The sequence below is a fragment of the Piliocolobus tephrosceles genome, chromosome 16, assembly GCF_002776525.5.
Source record: "Piliocolobus tephrosceles isolate RC106 chromosome 16, ASM277652v3, whole genome shotgun sequence".
Classification (NCBI taxonomy): Eukaryota; Metazoa; Chordata; class Mammalia; order Primates; family Cercopithecidae; genus Piliocolobus; species Piliocolobus tephrosceles.
The window spans coordinates 23,640,572-23,660,330 of NC_045449.1; the positions used below are offsets into that span (position 1 = coordinate 23,640,572).

The 19,759-nt window shown below is 54.4% G+C and overlaps 2 protein-coding genes across 9 annotated transcripts in view; both read right to left on the reverse strand.

Moving 5' to 3' along the window:
• Positions 1-1,074: 1,074 nt before the first annotated feature.
• TIAF1 (TGFB1-induced anti-apoptotic factor 1) lies at positions 1,075-1,780 on the reverse strand. The gene is given in 2 exon segments (XM_023183930.3): positions 1,075-1,517; positions 1,519-1,780. Coding segments are annotated over 2 exon segments (351 nt in total). The 5' UTR covers positions 1,753-1,780; the 3' UTR covers positions 1,075-1,400.
• Positions 1,075-19,759, reverse strand: part of MYO18A (myosin XVIIIA) — a 107,018-nt gene continuing 88,333 nt past the window's right edge. For 7 of the 8 annotated variants that reach the window (XM_023183925.2, XM_023183924.2, XM_023183928.2 and 4 more), the window contains 8 exons: positions 19,487-19,600; positions 18,003-18,119; positions 17,719-17,802; positions 17,140-17,277; positions 14,428-14,613; positions 13,920-14,059; positions 9,841-9,963; positions 2,322-2,466 (listed from right to left, as the gene is read on the reverse strand). In XM_023183925.2, the coding sequence (XP_023039693.1) occupies positions 2,322-2,466; positions 9,841-9,963; positions 13,920-14,059; positions 14,428-14,613; positions 17,140-17,277; positions 17,719-17,802; positions 18,003-18,119; positions 19,487-19,600 (1,047 nt within the window). Of the gene's footprint in view, positions 2,467-9,840; positions 9,964-13,919; positions 14,060-14,427; positions 14,614-17,139; positions 17,278-17,718; positions 17,803-18,002; positions 18,120-19,486; positions 19,601-19,759 lie in introns of all 8 variants that reach the window. The other variant, XM_023183923.2, reaches the window with a different exon arrangement.

Consider the following 19,759-nt stretch of genomic DNA (forward strand, 5'->3'; position numbering starts at 1 on the left):
GGGAGGTGGAGGTTGCAGTGAGCTGAGATTGCGCCACTACACTCCAGCTTGGGCGACATAGCAAGACTCTTGTCTCCAGAAGAAAAAAAGTAACTTCCCTTTTACTATTGTCTCTATCCTCTTCTCTAGTCTATCGTGGGGCAGTGGAGGGGGCAGTCTCCGTTCGAGACGGATCCACTTCACACTCTGTCCCATTCATTTTGGGGGAGACTTTTCTCCCTGCTTCCCTTTTGGACTCTTTCTGGAGGGCTGACATTACCAGAGCCTCAGCACTTGGGCTGTTTGCTATCTTTTCCCACCGATCTGTCCAAACTACTTTATTCATTCAGGGATTATAACTGGCCACATTACAGAATGAGAAGGTAGAAGGTAGAAGAGGAGGAGGGGTGTCGTTTGTTTCTTGCCTTTCTGCATGAGCGGCCTCTTAACTGTCAATGAAGGAACAAAGCACGGAGCAGGGCATGAAGATAGGGACTGAGCAGGGCAGAGACAGCACTCCCAACCTACTCACATTGCCCTGTGGGCCTGAGCTAGTTCTGCCAAGTTTTGATCAAAAAGTCACCTTTGAAATGGCTAAAATTAAGCTTTTAAAAAATGTTCTAATGAGAAGGGCTTGAATCCAAAAAGAAAGAAAAAGAATGAACGAACGAAGAGAGAGAAAGAAAAGAAAGAAAAGAGAGAGAGAGAGAGAGAGAGGAAGAGAAGATAGAATCTCTGTAATTCGTGAGATTTAACAATCAGAGGGACCTCAACATTCCCTTGTGGAGGCCAGGGAGGATGAGGCTTGGAGGCTCTGTTACCCTTGCTAACCTGAATCACAGTCCCTAGGCTTTTCACATAAAAGGTGGGGCTTGTGTCTTCCTTGGCCAATCCCCTCATCCCACTACCTCTGCCTGCCCCAAAATGAGCTGCCCAAGCTCTTTAACTGGCACTGGTCTGACACTTTGGGGAGCAGGCCAGAGACCAGAGTGATGCCCTCACAGTCCCCATCAGAATCCCACCTCTGCCCACCCGCCCCCAGGACCAATCTGGACTTTACCTGAGCCTGAAGGAGCAGGCAGGAAAACTGGCGAAGCCAGGAGGAAAAGGGCCTTTATTTCCATACATTGGGTAAACAGGGGAGAGCACAGCCCAGTGAGTACAAACCAATTGCAGGAGAGAAGAGGGGTGGCAGATGGGAGCAGCACCAGGCACTGCCCTTGGGCTCCCAAGTCTGGTGGAGTTGTTAGGGATAACCTTTTTAGGGTGGGGGATGGGACCTCCAGATCACATGGTGTTGTGTCTGGGGGCAGGGAGGTTGGAAGAAGAAGAATGACATGGGCTCAGGACACAGAGTGAGGACTCATGTCTAATGACCACTGGCCAAAACTTCCATCTTCAGTTTTTCTGATGACAAGCCCTCAACCCCAAGTCTTCCCTCTCAAGTTGTGTTTATGGTCCAGGCTACCTGGACAGAGCAGGAGGGAGGCAGTGCTTGGATCAGCCCTGAACTGCTGTAGGTGGAATGAGTTTATCTTAATTAAATAGGTCATTGCACATAACACGCTGAGACAAAGAGGGTAGGGTGGGGGCCGGAGGTGCGGATGGTCCACACGCACACTTGTTTGTATAGGCTTGCTCAACCCAGCCCAGCAGTACTGGAGAGCCCCTCCTGACCTCATTCTTAAGAACCTGGACCCGGCTCTGCTCACCAGTGTCTCCAGCTGCACAGAGAAAGGACTGCTGTCTCAAGGGTGAAGATGCAGATGACATTCCCGAGTCATTCTTGGGAGCCCCAGCTACCACTGCAGCCCCCTCCCACTCTCAGGGATGCAGCTGTGATGGAGAGGTTGGGTATTTAAATTAAAAACTAGAAAGACAGCAGGCACCAAGAAGAGAGCCCCCACCCCACACGAGAGGGAAGGCATTGCTGCTCCTCCCCCAATCCTCCCCATGGACCCAGCAACCTAGAGTGTCCCAGTAGGCAACCTGTCCACCGTCCCTGAGCAGGGAGCTGAGAGGGAGGTCGATGTGCTGGCGCCATGCAGTGCCAGGCCACCTGCCATTGTCCACGGTGGCCCAGGGTAGAGCCAAGAATCTGGCATTTTGAGGCAGAGAGGAGCAAAAAGTTCTCTTCAGAAACTCCTCTTTCCCCCACCTCTTCCACGTGGAGACATCAGACACCCATAGCCTGGAAAGTCCCCCTGACAGAAGGAGGTCAGGGTGTTTCCCATGCAGATCAGCAGTCGGGTGGGGGAGACTGGGGCCCCACCACTTCCTGGGAGTGGTGCCCAGGCAGCCACAGGCCGTGGGGTGAAAGGGCTGCGAACTACTCCCCTGGGCTACGCGTTAGTCTCCGTCAGCTTGGCCTCTGTGTCGCTGTCACTCAGATAGCTGTGGGAGTGTCGGGGTCTGGAGGTGTTGTCGAGAGGGTCGTGCTCATCATCTGACCGGTCAGGGGCAAGGGACTTCCAGTAGCTGGTGGGGCTGCAGGGACAGAGGGATAAGGTTAGGGACAAATGACACTCCTCCATTAAGCACCCACGCCTTTGGTTCTGGAGGCCCACAAAGCTGCGTCAGAGCACTCCCCAAAAGCCAAACATTGTGAAGTAAAAACCTTCCTTGGCTTACTTGGAAGATACTCAAAGCGGTAAGAGGAAGGCGACTCTGGAAGCTTTTAAAGCTCCGAGGAAAGGGGTGCTGAGAGCAGTGAGTCTTGGACTCAAGCGTGCATAAGAATCTGATGCAGGCTCCTGGGCCTTTCCTCTTAGAAACCTTGAATCGCTGGCTCCTGGGTGCAACCCAGGAATTCTGCATTTTCAGTCCTTCCCCAGAAGGCTCTGAGGCAGGCAGTCCATGAACCACATTGGTCTAGAGACTGGAGGTCTGGTGATTACAACTTGTCTGGGGTAGGGACTCTCTTAGGCGAGTGATTCCTAAAAAGATTCCTTCTGAGAAGGAGGCCCTTTCCCCATCAAATACTCCCGAATCTGAACCCTCTCCCCTGAGGCCTGTGAGAATTTTTACCTTTGACCATGCCATCATCTACTAACAAGAAATGGAGGCTCAGGAAAGAGAGGCTGGGAAGACCTGTTTTAGGGTGGCCCAAGGGGAAAAGCCCCTTTCTTGGTACAATAACATAACTCAGAGTCTTCATCAGGCCACTGGCTCTGGAGGCCTCCAGCTATCCCAGATGTGAAGAGGCCTCTTCCCCCGGATGGAGCAGGATCACGGCACTGAACAGGGAAGAGGGGACCTCATCTCACAGCTCCATTCACCTTCTCTTTTCTCCCAAAGCCTTGGGACCACCTTCCGCTACTCCTCCTGCCTCCACTGCCTCTGTCAGTTCAAGTGCACTCTCGTTTCAACACCACTGGAGAAAACACAGCCCAGTGTGGCTCCTCTCCTACTGGTGCCCCACACTGAGCGTGGTCCCTGGAGCTGCAGCCCTGCCTCCAGATCCTAGGGTTCTAACTTGGGCAAGCAGGAGTTCCATGTTCCCTGCTGCCTATAATTCTGACTTAAGAAGCTGAAAAGGGGCCCTTTGTTTACTAGCCCTTTTAAAGTTCTAACCCCAAACCAAAAGAGGAGTCAAGGTTCTGCGGAAAGAACCTCCTTCTTAGCTTTTCCCAAGGTGGCAGTGAGACATGCAGAGGGCAAGATTTGGTCACTGAGCACTCCTCTGCATAAGACACGGCCTAGGCATGTGAGATGGGCTATCTTATTGTTCACAATAACCCTATGAAATATTACGAGGAAGCCAGTAAAAAAAGATGAAAGGATCTTCCTCAAGGCCACACAGCCAGTATGTAAACTTGAATCTGGGACTCTTAGACCTCAAAGACTTTGGACGACTTCACCCTGCCAGCCACTCGATTGGATGACCTGAGGGGAAAAAAAAACACACACCAGACCAAACCTGAATTCTCCTGCTGGCTTGGGCGAGAGCCCAGGGGTTGTATGAAGAGCTGTCAGTCTCTATCCCTGGGGGAAAGGAAGAGGCTGATAGAATACATGTTCAATTATGCAAAATGGTTCAGGAATGGGGCAGTCTGGTTAATACTTATCATATTTCTCATGAATGAATTACCATTTTTAAAGGAATCAGGATAGCACAAAACACATTTAATACAAACTAGACTGAACATAAATGAGTCTTACTTTGATAGGCCAAAGTATAGGCCTATCAAAGTAAGGACAAAATTATAAAGCTCACTGATGACTGTAACATAGAAAAAAACTGGGGTTATTTTAGCTTTGGGGTTGCTTGAATTCTAAATTCGTGGGAGCCTGGTTTGGTTCTCATTTTTTACAAAAAATTTCTGGGCACTCAGGGCTATGGTCTGCCGTTAGGCTAACGAGTGCCTGGCTCTGTGGAAAGACAGTGGGGTTACTTTGCGAGCAGAGGAGGGTGAGACAGATGCCAGGGCTGGAATCCAGATGCAAATGAGAGGCTGCTGGCGAGCTCCGAGGTGCTGTAAATTGCTGAATCAGGGCCCTCTGGTCCTTTCCATTGCCTCACCTCTTTTTAAGGTGGGGGTTCCACTCCCCAAGCCCACATTCCTGTGCCAGGTAGGCAGACACCTGGATAAATGACAGCCAGGTTTCCATACTGTTTCATCAAGACGCTGGGCAGTGGCAGAGGCTGCTGGGGAGGTGGTAAACTCCATGTCTCTCTCTGCCTTGGGCTGCGGACACATGAGATTGCCCTTGCCTGTAGCTTGGGTGATCGTTAGCCATTCTTAGTGGCTTCCACTGCTCCAGCCATCAGGGAGTCAACAGCAGGCAGCTGCCCTCCTCTCCAGGGCAAGAGTCAGGGTTGGCAATTTGAACATTTTAACCAAATTGTTTAAAAAAGCCTTCCTCCCCACAAGCCAGTGCCTCCTGCTCAGCGCTGTCACAAACAATTTGGTACATAAGCTAATTCCCGCCAGGCAAGCCCAGAGCGGCAGCTCCCCTCCCTTGAATGTGCTATGGAAGCTGCGTTCCTGTTGTAAATTCTTGCTGGTCCTCGTCAACAGATGGGAAGCTAAGAGACTGCCCCATCCCATGCCCCCACCCCAAAGCCAGTTGATGCTGAGCGCCACCGAGTTTCTCCCTCCCCAGGCCTTCTCCCTCTGGCTCCGTGTTGGTTGACTAGGTTCTGGCTTGGTGCCACTCTACCAACACTGAATCCAATCCTCCTTGGAGGGGGTGGTATACAGGGCATCACGACGACTACAGCTTTCCTGGTGGAAAAGAGGAACTATGCTCGAGGCTGGTGGAAGAAACAGGCTTTTGGTCTTTTTGTTCTTGCTGGTTGTGGGGTCAAGGGAGATGGTGGGCTGACGGCATTGGGGTCTCAAATCTGCCAGTTGCCAGTCAGTGTGGGATGGCCCAGCTTTAGGCCCATGTCCATCTGGGGGTAGAGACGCAGTGTGCAAAAAGGCCTGGCCCTCTTTGCTTTCCAAACCTCTCTCCTGGGTCCATCAGCTGACTTCCTGCCCTAGGGGTGTAGGGCACTTAGCAGGGCTGCTAAGAGGAAGGCTGAGATGCCTGATCAAATAGTTTGACTCTTGTCTTGTTTTTTTTTTTTTGAGATGGAGTCTCGCTCTGTCGCCCAGGCTGGAGTGCAGTGGTGCGATCTTGGTTCATTGCAACCTCCGAGCTTCCCGGGTTCAAGCGATTCTCCTGCCTCTGCCTCCCAAGTAGCTGGGACTATAGACGTGCGCCACCACGCCTGGCTAATTTTTGTATTTTTAGTAGAGACAGGATTTCACCATCTTGGCCAGGCTGGTCTCAACTCCTGACCTCAAGTGATCCATCTGCCTCGGCCTCCCAAAGTGCTGGGATTACAGGTGTGAACAAACGCACTCGGCCAACTCTTGTCTTACTACGGAGCCAACACTGGTTCCCTAGTACAACAGAGATGCTTCCTGTTCCTCCCGGAGCACCCAGTAACCATCTGCTGCATGGAGAAAGTGACAGAGCAGGGCTGAGCCATTCCACTTGCTCCATTCCTTAAAAGGTCTTACATCAGTCCCTTTTGGTATAATCCATTCAAAGTCAGCCTAGGTGTCCAGCTACTCACAGCACAAGCATGCGACAGGTGTGTTAGTTCATGCATCTGGGAGACAAATGTCTGTGCCCCAGGGGGCTGCACTCGGGGGTCATACCTCCTGGGAAGCAGCAAGCTTGCCCTGGGAGGGCACCATGCTGAAAACAGCTTCACATAAGCAGGGTGATCTAAAATGTCACCACCCACCAGGGAAACTGGCAACAATGGGATTCCAGTGAGTCAGGCTCTGCCCTTCTTCCACAGTGGGGGTGTGGGCATAAAGGGCCTAACTGCTAGATCTCCCTCCCCACAGGGAGAAGAGCTGGGGGAGGCAGGAGAGCCAGGAGGGGGCTGTCACTCAGCAGCTGCTAATTTCTATTCATTAGAACCTTACAAGATGAGTGGAACCGAGGTGACGCCCATGTGTGGGCCTTTGGTGGGAGGGCTGGGGAGAGAGCCAGGCATCTCCTGGGTCTACTGTAGGGTGTGGCGCTGTGTGGGCTGTAGCCCTGGGAGCCTTGTACTCCTAGGCTTGAGATCTATGCCAGAGAGGAAGGTAGCTTTGAGGGGGCAGGGTGGGGGAGGGAGAGCTAAGCAAAAGGCCCAATAATAGCTTCGGGCCACTGATGTGCACCAACCACAGCTGCGGTGTCAGCTTGGGACCTTTCCTGGCCCCCAGCCTGTTGGGGCGATGAACGAAAGCTCCTGAATGGGTGCTGCTGGGCACACACAGTAAACATGTTGCTCATGTGTTCTGTACTGGCTGCGTGGAGGAGTAGGTAAGGGCAAGAGTGTTGGAGCTGGGCAGACCCCATTCAGACCCTGGCAACAACCCTTCCCAGCTGTGCGTGACCAAACGGCAAGTGACTTAACCTCTCCAAGCCTCAGCTTCATCTTCTATGAAACTCAGACCTTTGTTATGGAGTTACTGTGAGGGATAAGTGACTAAAGTGTGGAAGGTATTAAGGACAGTCCCTGGTTCAGGGTCTTATAAGTGGGAGCTATGACATCACCAGCGAGTTTGGCTGACGGGGCTCAGGGCTCAGGATGACTGACCAGCTTGGCTGGCCCCTGCATCAAGGCAGCCAGGAGGCTCTCCGAGACCAGGCATGCCCAAGAGGAATGCGGGTGGGCCCTAAGGTGGCGGCCTGTGGGACAGGGAGCACGTTAGTTCACACCGGGTGGGGCATGCCATGCTGAACCCAGGCCAGGTGCCACCTACTGCGCTAGTCGCTCTCGGGCCGGTACAGGTACCGCATCATCAGGCTGTCCACCTCCTTCTTGCGCTTCTTTTCCTCCTTCCTCGACAGCTGGTGCGTCTGCCCAGTCTCTTCACTTTCTGCAGCTGGGCCCTTCTTCACACTGGAGCGGCTGTGGCTGGAGACGGTCGAGCCGCTGGATGACGACGAGGAGGACTCAGACTCCGTCTCCGTTCTCTTTCTTCTCGACTTAGACTTCTTGCTCTTCCGAGAGCGCCCCTTCTTCCGCCTCTTGTGCTCCGAGGAGGCTTCGGAGCTGGAGCTGGAGCTGGAGCTGGAGCTGCTCCTTCTGCTCCTTCGCCGGCTCCGGCTCTTCCGGCCGCTGCGGGACCGGGACACATCAGCAGCAGAGGCGGAGCGGCGGATGCTGGCGGCTCGCTCCGGGGGGTCCAGTTGGGCGCTCCGGGCACTTTGGATGCTCTTCCTGTCATCCTCCTCGGAGTCGGGCTCCAGGCTGCTCCGCTGGAACGGAACAGGCTTGTAGCTCAAGACCTCGTTGATGGCAGCCTCCAGGTCTGGGTCCAGGTACGAGTGACGGCTGACGGAGCGGACGCTGGAGCTGGGAGGCTCATCCACGGCCGAGGCAGAGCTGCGTGGCCGGGGTGGCACCGACAGACTGCGTGCCAGCGACGGGTGGCTGTACTGCGAGCAGGCCTCGCTCAGGGCCACACTGGCTCCGTCGTCCCATTCCTCTAGGCAGCTCCGGCCCAGGGACAGGCGGGAATCAGGGCTCTGCCGGCCTAGGCCAGAGGCCCGGCTCAGGGAAGGGCTGAGCGTCCTGGACAGGCTGTCGAGCCGGGAGGTGCTGCGGCGGGAACCGGGCGAGCCCGACAGCGAGAAACTCAGGGAAGAGCCAGCCCTGTCCTCGCCAGAGCCCCGCCGCGTGGCCGAGGAGGCCCGGCTGACGGGTGCAGACACGGTGGAGGCCCGGCTGAAGTCGGAGCCCCACCGCTTCTCCGGCCCCCGGCCAACGCGCCCCCCAGTACCCGAGAGGACAGAGCCACACTCCTCCGGCTCCTCGGACTTCCTGCCCGGGCCTGGCTCCTCCCTGGGGCCCCCACGGGCCTTCCTAGGGGGCCTCTCTGGGGAGGCCGCCCGCTCGCTGAGGGAGGTGAAGAGCGAATCCGCATCCCCGGTGCCCCCAATGGAGTCCTTCAGGGTGAGCCGCTTCCGATAGCTCAGGGAGCTCACCACCGAGGACGGCCTCTCCTCCACCCCTGAGGCCTCCTTAGAGAGGCTGTTGAGGGCCGTTCGGAGGGAGGGTGCGAGAACCAGCCGTGGATGAGGGCAGCAGGGGAGAGAGGGAGGTTGAGAGAGAGAGAGGAACAAGCATTAAACCCAGAGAATAAAGACACATGGGGAGGGAGGCAAAAGGAGGAGAAAACGGCAGCAGCCCTGGCAAAGTGGTGGTGAGAGCGTCGGAGGAAATGAAGCAAAATAATTTGCGTCAGTGAAAATAGCTTCATGGAGAATGTCATGTAAATTAGACTATTGTTCTATTTCATCACTTTTCCCCCTCTAAACGTTTAGTTCAATTTATTTCATTGTCAACTACCTGGAGCCTCGTGCCACTCCGTGGTGAACCACGGCAGTGGGGCGGGGAAGCCGGCATTATCTGCAATAACAAAACGTTGTTTGGCCGAATAAATTAAACCAATTTGGGGGGGCTGCTGGGTGCTTCTGGTGAGGGGCCAGGCTTGGGGAAGGGGCCTTGGGGGAGCTGGAGAAGGGAGGGAGCCACGTTACTTTTTCAACCCAGTCTACCTGCTGTCTCTGGGAGAGGATGGGGACGGGTGTGTCCTGGAGGATCAGGATGGGCTTGAGTTGGGGGTCGGGATTCTATGTTGTGGGGGGAGCAGGGATATGGCTTTGTGGGGGTGGCGGGGGGGGGGGGTGAGGGCTGTTCTTTCTCCCTGCTGCCACACTGGCCAGTAGGAAAGAGATGGGGAAAGGGAAGCTCTGGATTCCAGGGGTAGCTGTCTGTATGATCAGAGGACTATGACTGGCTAGAAAACAGGGGAGCACATTCCCCCAGTGGATGGGTATGAGGAGGAAAGAAGTGGGGGCAGTGAAGAGATTAGAGGAAGGAGAGAATGGGCAGAAAAAGACAGAAATGTGCCTGTAGCTGGGTCAAGAATCAGTGGAACTGGTGCCTCTTCTGCTGTTATTCATGGTAAGACGTCAGAGATCCAGAGCTGGCCAGGGCTGTGGGATCAAGAGTCCCCTGTGCCCCACCCCAGTCTTGATTCCAAGGGTCTGAACTATCAGGAAGCTTGATCAACATTTGTTGAATGAATAAGCAAAGGTGACATTTAACCTACACCAAACCAAAGCCTGGAGCCTAATGGGAAAACATTACCTGGGAAAAATAAGGGCAACACAGCCCCGGCTAAGAAGAAATTAAGCCTCTTCCTGTGCCCACGCACATGCCAGGAGCATGCCCGGGCTGCAGTCACAAATGCCAGGCAAGAGACGCAGGCCTGCCCTCATGAGATCCAGGTGCTACTTGTCCATTCCTTGTGGCATGAGATGGCTTTTCCTCCCAGCTCAAGGCTATATGCTCACCTGGAACTCTTTAAGCTGCCATCATCAGAAGCTGCCTTGGAAGGTCCCTTGGTTTTCGACAACCAGGACTTGACCCCGTCGACCCGGTCCTCCAGCTCCGAGTCCACATCCGAGTCTCCCTCACTGTAGGGATGAGGAGCAGAAAGGTAGGCAAGGCCAGGCAAGGGATGGGCACCTGCTGCCCACGAGGGGAGCAGAGGGGGGTGCAGGGGGGATGTGGGCAGCATGCGCGTCGGTGAGTCAGGGGGAGAACGAGAGAGGTTAGACAGAGCACACTATTCACAAGGAGCCTGTCCCCACTCAGCAGCCACACTGTGTGACAACCACCAAGAAGACCCTGAGGAGCATGGAGGCAGCTCCCAAGCCAGTTATCTGTGACAGGCCACTGTTCAGCTGACCAATCCAAGGAGAATGACTTAAAGACCATCCACTCGTCAATTTCAACTAAATGGCTCTGAGCTAAAAAGAGGAGCCCTGGGTCCTTCAGTGACTCCTTGAGGCCTACTCTGCTGTTTCTTTTCTGCCATTCTTCAGATTGTGGCCATAGCTGCTGTCAATTTCCATGCCTTTGTTACGAGAGCTGGGCTGCCAGCCACAAAGCAGGAGAAGAGAAGGGCTTCGTAGGATTTGGAGTTAGCTTGAACCTGGAGGTCTCCTTAGCGGATGGCAGCACCAACCTGGGCTCTAGGTTAAGGAGGCACAGGCCATATCGCAGATCCATCCTGTGGCTTCTCTGGTTTTTAAGAAACAAAGGAAAAGGGGTGGGGGGCATCGGCATTTCCAGAGGGACTAGCAACAGTTTCAGTATCTAAATTGTCTCTGGAGACCCAGTTGGGCTCAGAAAGTCCCAGACCAGAGAGCCCTGTCACTCAAGGTTTCCTCTTCCGTCCTCAGGTAGCCCCCAGCCCTTGCTCACAAGTGCTTCATCTGGCAGAGCTGACCTTAGCACTTGCAAGAAAGCCCAGAGGAGTCCAATTCTGAGGCTGGAGTCATGGCCCTCCCTTCATGAAGCAGCTGGGCTTGGAGATAGCTTCTGAGTTAAGATTGCTTCTAAAATTCTGCAGAATGTCTGCTCACTAAGTTGCCCTGCTATGTATAGGCTAAGCTTTCTCCTTGATATAAATTTCCTTTCCTCTTTGTCAACAGGAATGGCTCCCTTCCTGAATTATGTTCTTAAATAAATAGCCACACAGACATGTGCACACACGTACATACATATGAAACCAGCAGACTGTTCTGGGGACCGTGAGAGAGTCCAACTCACGGAGAGGGGAATAAAGAGGCATATTTTATGGGCTTCCATCAAATACAGAATTATAACAAAGACGAGGCCGGCTGATGCCCCGGGTAAACAGGAGTTTAGCAGACAGCCTCGAAACTGCTAATGCAAGCCCTGTGCCTGTCCAAGCCTGGCAGATTTACTGTGGTGCATGGGCCCCATGGAACGCCAATACCACCTGATTTATACACCCGTGCAAAAAACCTCCCTCTCTAGCTTCAGAGCCTATAATTTATCACCACTGTTCATAACCATATTGATTGCCTTTAGAAAGGAGGTGCTGTATGCATCGCAAAATCTATGTCTACACGTTAAAAGCGTTTCTGTGTAAATCTCCCTTAATACTGTGCTGTTTACTGCTTTCATTAAGGTTATAGCAATAACAACTGTATCTCTAAGTAAATCGAAACATTATTTTTCTGCCCGCCTTAGTGCGCTGGGCTCAGTAACTTGGAGCTGGGACCCAGAGCTGCTGAGGAAGGAGCCACACCACCTCTCTGCCATCAGCCGGAACCTGGTTAGAGCCGCATGTCCCCATGCGTCTACGTGAGCGCACACCGGCGTGTGCGTGTGTGTGTGTGCATGTGCGGTGTACCTGTGTGTATGCGTGCCTCGCAGTGGTTTAGAATATGATCTTAAATGCGCATTTTATCAGCCCTTGAAGCTCTTACCACCCAAGGATGGCAGGGTTGAAACACACAGGGGACAGACAGTTGTGGGCTCAGAATACGAATTTTCCTCCTCACATTCAGAGCAGTGGATGGGTTGCAAAGCTGGCCTGCCTGCCCTTGCCTTCCCTTTAGTTGCAAGCATCTAGAAGATGGTCTTTTCCTTAAATAATCAGGCCCGTAAACAAACTCCAGGGGCAGGCAGGCTCAGGGGGCAGTTGAAATTTTAAATGGTCGGAATTAAACTTTGCGTCAAATGCAATTTATGTCCGGGCTCATGTGCTATTAGTTAACTGGGAGCCGAATCGCGGGGGAACAAACAAACGGAGACAGAATGGCGGGGGATATTAATTGTGTGTGACAACCAGGCTCCAGCGGCCCTCTATCACTGTTACACACTATTACATTTATCATTAGCTCTCACGGAGTCCCGTGCGCTGCCACCAGCCCATCCTGGCCAGGGGAGGGGGCCCACCAGGCAAGAGAGAGTGGGGGAAGAAATCCAATGCCATGCTAAAAAAACGACCTCCAAAAAACAACCCTGTCGAACTTGACGGAGGATCAGCCCGGCTCTGCCTGAAGGCGTGCACATCTGCATCTGCTGTCCAGCTCCCACCCAGATAGTGGGAAGAGAGAGGGCTGGATTTCCTGGGCTTCCTGCCACCTGACAGACAGCATCAGCATAAGCGCCCGCCGGGGCCTCCCTCTGCCCACGGTGCCGCAGGGAGTAAAGTAAACACATCTGGCTGTGTTCCCTTCCCCCGCCACGGCGAGCAGCCCATGATTAGCTGCCTGAATGCTTTCTCCAAACAAGAAACTGGGAGATGCCCCTCACCTTCTACCCTTGTCTGCCAAGAGAAGGTGGTGGAACTTTAAAGATGAAACATGCCAGCTTCTTTCAGGCAGCTCAGGCTCCCAAGGAGCCCAAGGATGTGGACAGATCCAGCCCAAACAGACTTTTCTCCCAGAGAAACAGGCCAGGGAGGTGGCCACACTTGGTTTTTAAGGGACGAAAGTGCTGGAGCTCAGGAAGGTAAACTTCTCGAATAGGCTGCACTTTCCTTTCTGCAGGAGCCCCCAATCCTGCCCACCAAGGGTGCACGGGCCAGCCCCAGCCTTCTGGGGAGCACACCTCATTGCCCGCTCCCTGCCTCCCCCAAGGATAGAGTCAGTGTGTTAGCATTAGAGAACAGTGAGGCAGGAGTGTGGGGAGGCTGTATCCACATGCTGCGTGCAGCGGCCCCGGGGTGGGAGCCAGTGTTAGGGGTGGTTAGACACCCGCGAGGACAGGCAGAGAGCACATGTGCTCCAGTCCTCACAGTTTATTCTTTCTTTTCTGATACTTTGTCACCATGTCCTGCAAACTGGAAACAGAAGGAAGATGGTGGGCAAGGGGTCCAGAGGAAACAGATGAAATCAATAGGCAACCCCAAGGTGGACCCCTTAGCTGAGGACCTCTCTTCCCTCAGCAAGAGCCAGCTCTGGCTGGCTGAGACCAGTTGGGGGGGTTGCATGATAGCACTGTCCTCAAAACCTGATCTGGGCTGCCCCTGGCACCTCTCCCCTGCCCCAAAGCAGCAGGCTCCCTGAGCGGCCCCAGACCTGCCTGCAGAAAGCAGGCAGGTCTAGGGTCTGCCTAGGGCAGCCTTGGGAGCTTCTCCATGGCCTGGCGCCACCCCACACTGCCAGCCTTCCTTCTTCGTGACTGTCTCCTCTGCCTGAGACTACAAATCTCTTTCTCTCCAGACCATTCCCTGGGTGGGTTTTATGAGAAAATCTCTGGCATAGTAACAAGGCACCACAGCCTTTAAATCTCTGCCCTCCCCAGAGTGGGGCAGGCACCATCGGAAATGCAGCTAAACAGGGGAATAACTCATCTTGAGCGGGCAGAGCTGGAGGGCCTGGTCCTGGGGAGGGGAGACTGGCTGGGGGGCCTCAATTAGGATGCACCTGTCTCACCCTCTGCCCCTGCAGGACAGGCTGTGCTGGGGTCTGGCAGTAAAGGGAGGGTGGGTTGGTGGCTCGCTCATGGGGAGGCAGAGGTTGCAACTGTTCTACCTAGTGGCCTGGTTCCAGAGGCAGTCAAGAGGGCCTCCGTGCTGGCTGCAGATGCCCCAGAGGCCACCTCTCACCTGTTGATGAGGTCCTCATTCTCATCACTCTCCATCTCATCCTCGATGGCGGCCTGCAGGTCCCCGATGCGCTTGAATGCCAGCTTTAGGTCAGCCTGCAGGCTCTGGTTAGCAGCCTCCAGGCTTTCTAGATCCATCTCCTAGGAGGAAGGGGGCAGCCCAGTTTGCAGGAGGGCTAGCTTCTTCCCCAGATGACCAGAAAAAGCCTGCTTCAAGTCCTTCCCGGTCATGGGGGCGCTACCCAAGGGCTGACACAGGCTTCCAGAGCCTTTTCTGTTGTGCTGCTGCTGGGCTGTGGGGGCCAAGCCTCACCTGAGGGAGCCTCCTGTGCCATTGGCTCCCTGGTCTGCCGTCTTGGTATGCTCCTCCTCCCTCTCATTCTCTGACTCATGGGCAGTTTCTTTGCACCCTATCCCCAACCAGGCCAGAGTGAGCAGAGTGAGGCGCACACTCAACAGCTCGTCAGGGGGCTGCCATGTGGGCCCTGTGGGGGACAGGAGGGCATTACCAGTTCGTGCTTCTTGCGGCTCGCCTCGGCCTCCTTCCTGGCAAGCTCGCCCATCTCCTCCTTGGTGTCCCGGAGCTGCCTCTGTAGCCACTTGTTCTGTTCCTTCTCCCGGTTCTCGGCTGCAATGCGCTGATCCCGCTCCTCAGTAAGCTTCTCCATGTTTTCCTTGAGCCGGCTAGCCAGGCTCTGGACAGGCAGTTGGGGAAGAAAGACACAGCACGTAGGCCCATCAGTCAGGCAGAGGGAGGCTGTGGCAGAGCTCTGGGTCAGGAGGCCTGGGGTCAAGCTCTGGCTCCACCATTCATTGGCTACCTGGGCAAGCAATCCCGAGGCTTCCCTTGCTTTTCTGTAAAACGAGGGGAGAATAACACCTACCCCCCAGGGGTCTTCTGAGGATGAATAAGGTAATGAATGTGAATGCACTTTGAAAGATGAAAGGTGCTATTATCATTAGTACTACACCAAGACTGAAGGAGTGTTCTGGGTACAGCTTGGTGGGCCTGTCAGTATTGACACTGCATGTAGAGGCCTCTCAGGTCAGCAGGGCTTCCCGCAGGGACTCTGAACCCAGAAGCCCCAAAAGCTAGATCCTGTGCTCAGAGGTAAATGGTTTTGCTGGAGTTCTGGATTAGGAGAGACTAAACAATCATCAGATTCCAAGCAGAGAGCATCTCTCTAAGCCTAATGAATCTCCTGCCAGGCAGTGGGATGCTGAGCAAAAAATGACCTGGAGAGAGGGGCTGAATTCACAAGCAGACCCCGCATCTGCTTATGATCCTGGTTCTACCTCTGACTGGGCCTCCAGCCTCTATGTCCCTAAAATAACAGAGCCAGGCTGCAGGATTGGGCCATTCGTGTTTAACATCCTATAAATCTAAACCACAAAACTCTCCGAGCAGAAGGGAACCTGAGGGATAGAGGTGCGGGAAGGGACTAGGCCCAAGAGAAAAGGAGACAAGTCCTGTGGGCCTGTCCTGTGTCCACCAGACCAATGGCCTCTTCTGTCCCTTGATAGCTTTGTGACCTGAGGCAACCTACATAACCCTTCCTATATGTAAAATGGGGATCAAAATATTATCAGCCAGCCTGGGGTTGGGGTGGGCAGAAAATAAATTCTTAAGTTTCCCCTAACTCTCTCCAGCTCTCCTGAGGACTGTGACCCCGCCTTGGGAGGGTCAGTTGTGCTCTCTTCCTGTGTCCAGGTTATTAATGCCCTCTAGACGCCCACCTGTTTCTATCCCTACCTAAGTGCCCGCTCCATGGACTGCGAGTTGATGGAGGAGGTGACAGGGCTGCCCCTCACCAACCACACTTACCAACACAGGGCCCAGGCAGAACTGACGGTGCGGAGACAAAGGCTTATAAACTCAAAGAGAATTTAAAAATAAGGCGAGAGGGGTGTAAACCCAGGAGATAATCCTTTCTGCCTCTTTCTTGCTATCTGCTCTGCCAGAGATGGAAGGGGCTGGCCCATACTGGCTTTGGGAGACCAAAAGAAAAAGGATCGGTCCAGCGTGGTGGCTCATGCCTGCAACGCCAACACTTTGGGAGGCAGGCGGATTGCTTGAGCCCAGAAGTGCGGGACCAGTCTGGGCAACAAGGCAAAACCCTGTCTCTGCAAAAAGTATAGAAATTAGCCAGGCATGGTGGCACATGCCTGTGGTCCCAGTTACACAGGAGGCTGAGGCAGGAGGATGGGAGGATTGCTTGAGCCCAGGAGGTCAAGGCTACAGTGAGCCATGATTGCGTCACTGCACTACAGCCTGGGCAACAGAGCAAGACTCGATCTCAAAAAAAGAAAAGAAGAAGAAGAAGAAGAAGAAGAAGAAGAGAGAATTAACTTTATAATAAAGGGAGAGGAGAATGGGATGGGAAAAGGGTAAGAAAGAGAAGTAAGATTGGGGAGAGGAAAAAATATCTCACGCCTGTAATCCCAGCACTTTGGGAGGCCGAGGCGGGCAGATCATGAGGTCAGGAGATCAAGACCATCCTGGCCAACATGGTGAAACCCTGAGTCTACTAAAATACAATTTTTAAAATGCGCATGCCTATAGTTCCAGTCACTCGGGAGGCTGAGGCAGGGGAATCGCTTGAACTTGGGAGATGGAGGTTGCAGTGAGCCAAGATCGCACCACTGCACTCCAGCCTGGCAACAGAGTGAGACTCCATCTCAAATTAAAAAAAAAAGAAAAAGGAAGGGAGAAGATAGAATAGGGTCATAATCAAGAAAAAGGAAGAGAGAGAGAGAGAGAGAAAGCAGAGGCAGGAGGGCAGAAGAAGTGAGGAAGACAGGGAATGAAGCAGGGAAGGGGAGAGAAGGAGAGAGAGGGCAGATGAGAGAACAGACTCCAGCCTGCACAGAAGTGGCACCATCCGCTGCATATTTATGACCCTGCCAGAGAACCGGTTGAGGGGAACAGGCGGGGGGAGCTCGTGGTGGAGGAAAATATGAAGACGAAGAGCTAAGCTGCTCTGGTCCCTTGGCAGAAAGCAAGCACGGAAACAGAATGTAAAGCAGGCGGGCTCCACGGTATCCAGAGAGCAGGCCAGGCGGGGCGGGAGAGAAGCACCTGCCCGTCAGCTGGCCTGGCAACGAGGCACAGGCCTCTGAGGAGTGTCCGGGGGCCTGCCCAGCCCTGCTGAGCATGCGCGGCTCCAGCGCTGGCACAGCTCTGCCCTGTTTGGTGCGGCCCGGGAGAAGCGGGAACCCACCTCCAGCCGTTTCACTTGCGTCCTTTCAAACTCCAGGCGTGTCTCCAGCTCCCGTATCTTAGCTTCCTGCCTGCTCACCAGGGACTTGTCCACCATGGACTGTTCCAGGAACTCCACCTGGCTCTGGAGGGCTTGTAGCTAGAGGTGGAGGGCAAGAAGAGAAGAAAGAACTGAGCCCAGAAAGTGAGGAGGATACATCTGGGGCAGGCAATATCACCACGGTGACCAGAAGGCGGGAGGGGTAGAGAGGGATGCACCTGGGAGGAAAGAGAATGGAGCCCTGGGCCAGAGGCCTCCCCCATCTGCCCTAGCGCTTGGCACAGATCTTGCCCTTCAGAGAGAAAGGAGAAAGCTAAGGACTTTCTTAGAGAGGGAATAGAGATGGGAAATGAGGCAGGGGAAGCCCAAATGTCTGCTATGGTGACATGGCTCCAAGCCTAACCCTTGCTCCTAGTTTACACTGCTCTGTGGATTACTGATGGCAGAGAAAAGCGCCTTCTAAACTGTGAACTTGGGGGTTCCTCCCACACGTAGTGATCCTGGCACTCTCTTTCTCCCGAGGGAGCCCCTGGTCCTCACCTTCTCCTGCAGCTCCTGCTTCTCTTTGTTGGCCTCTTCTAGCTGAGCTTGGAGATCATTTATCTGAGCCAGGTCCCGGGAAGCCTGGGAAAGGGGTGAGAGCATCAGAAGCAGGATCCCTCATAAACATTCAGCCAGCCCAGCCCAGCCCAGCTGGAACACCAGGGGACCGAGGTTCCCACTCCATCGCCTCCCAGAACAAGCGGTTGTGTGGGGGACCCACAGGGAGGACCAGAAGGATGATGGCGGTGCAGAGTGTGAGGGGCACTCCTGGCAGGGGGTACCTGAGCCACCGCAGCCTTGTGCTTTTTCATCAATTCGTTCATGTCTTCCTGATCCTCCTCCAGCCGGTTCTGGATTTCATTCTTCTCACGCTGAAGGCGGCTCAGCTGCTCCTCCAGCTGGACAGAGGCAAAGACAGATCAGAGGGCCTCAGGCCCAGTGTGCCTGTGGGCTCCAGCTGCCTCCAGTGGTGGAGGCATTGTAGAGATGATAATGGGCTGGGCCTGCCCGCTGGGGTGGGTCCCAGGACCAGTGATGCTCAGGGAGCTGCCTGTCCTGCTCCAGACCAGGGAGATGGGGGAAAGGGCTGTGTGCAGTACAGGCAGACCCCGGGCCTCTGAGCTGAATGACAGCTGCTTCCTGGCAGCTCCTTTGAGGCTAATGAGAAGGCAGAAAAGGTCTGCCCAGAACAAATGACCCATCATCCTGGCACTATCAGTCCAGGCCCTGACCTGCGTGTACTCTGCCCCCTTCAGGCCCCAGGGAAGGACCCCTCAAGTCTGCGAAGGTCTCCTGGCTTAGACCCTCATTTCCCCTGGGACTGCCCACTCCCTGGGCATCCAGCCCCCACAGCCAGTCCCCTCCTTGGGGGAGGGGAAGAGCGATCCAACAGCAGCTTCAGGAAATGAATGAATCTATTAGCCTGTAATTCCAAACCAAAATGACTGTGTTGGCTCCTTCTCTGCCCCATCCATCTTGTTACTGGGCTGTGGGGAGCTGGGGAAGCCTCCGCCAAGAAATTTATTAACTCAGATTTAAATAAAATGGTAATTTTATAACAACCTTTTTTAACACAATTAAGGAATTTGAATTACTCACCTGAAAACTGCTGAGGAGCACAAATGTCATGGGGATAAATCAAGCCCGTGAGATTGGCATCTCTCAGCAGCTAGGTGACTAGCTCAGGGGCCATGAAGCCACCAGCCCAGCCCAGCCTCCTCCCCTGCCCCATTCCCTGCCCAAGGAGGTATTGGTGGCCACATCTCAGTAATGAATTCTCTGCCGATGGATGGGCCGTGGGAGAGGTGGGGAATTAAAAAGGAGGCATTAAATAAGAGCTCTAATTAGCTGCCGCTTGGGCTTGTCAGTGGGCTGGGCAGGGGGAAGGGGAGGGAAGCCAAGCCATCCTGTCCTCTTATCGGTGCTTCTGCTAATCTCTAGGCACCTGTTTACGTCCCTCAGCCACATTAGATGCCTTTATTTATGGTGTTGGGGCCTGCGGCCAAGCTCCTGCAGGCAGGTGGTTAAACAGGGAGATAGGCCTTTGCTGGCTCCCTCTTATGCCCGCTCCTCCCCGAGGCCTCTGCTCAGGGTGGGGAGACACAGAGCAGGGGGGCCTGCTCTTCCTGCAGCAAGTCCTGGCAATGAAAGGACCCATCACAAGTCCGGACGTGGAGGAACCTGTCTGGGGTGAAGGGAGCCACAGAGGCAGCTCTATTCTGCCTCAGCCCCCCCGAGCTCTGCCCCGGGCACCCTGGCCCCTCACCACTGTCTTGGCTTTGGCGATGTCATCAATCTGCAGGTGCAGGTCTTCGATCTCTACCTCCATTGCTTTCCGTGCTTTCACAGCTGCGGCACAGGTGAACTCTGACTCCTCTAGCTGGACAGAGACCACCCCCACCCCAGGGAGAGATGTCAGTCATTCCCTGGGGGCAGGAGGGCTGTACAGGGAAGAGTGAGCCCAGATGCCCTCCTTCTCCTCCTCCATTCACTTCAGACCCCAGGGCCATGGCTGTGTGGTGATGCATGCGTGGGCATC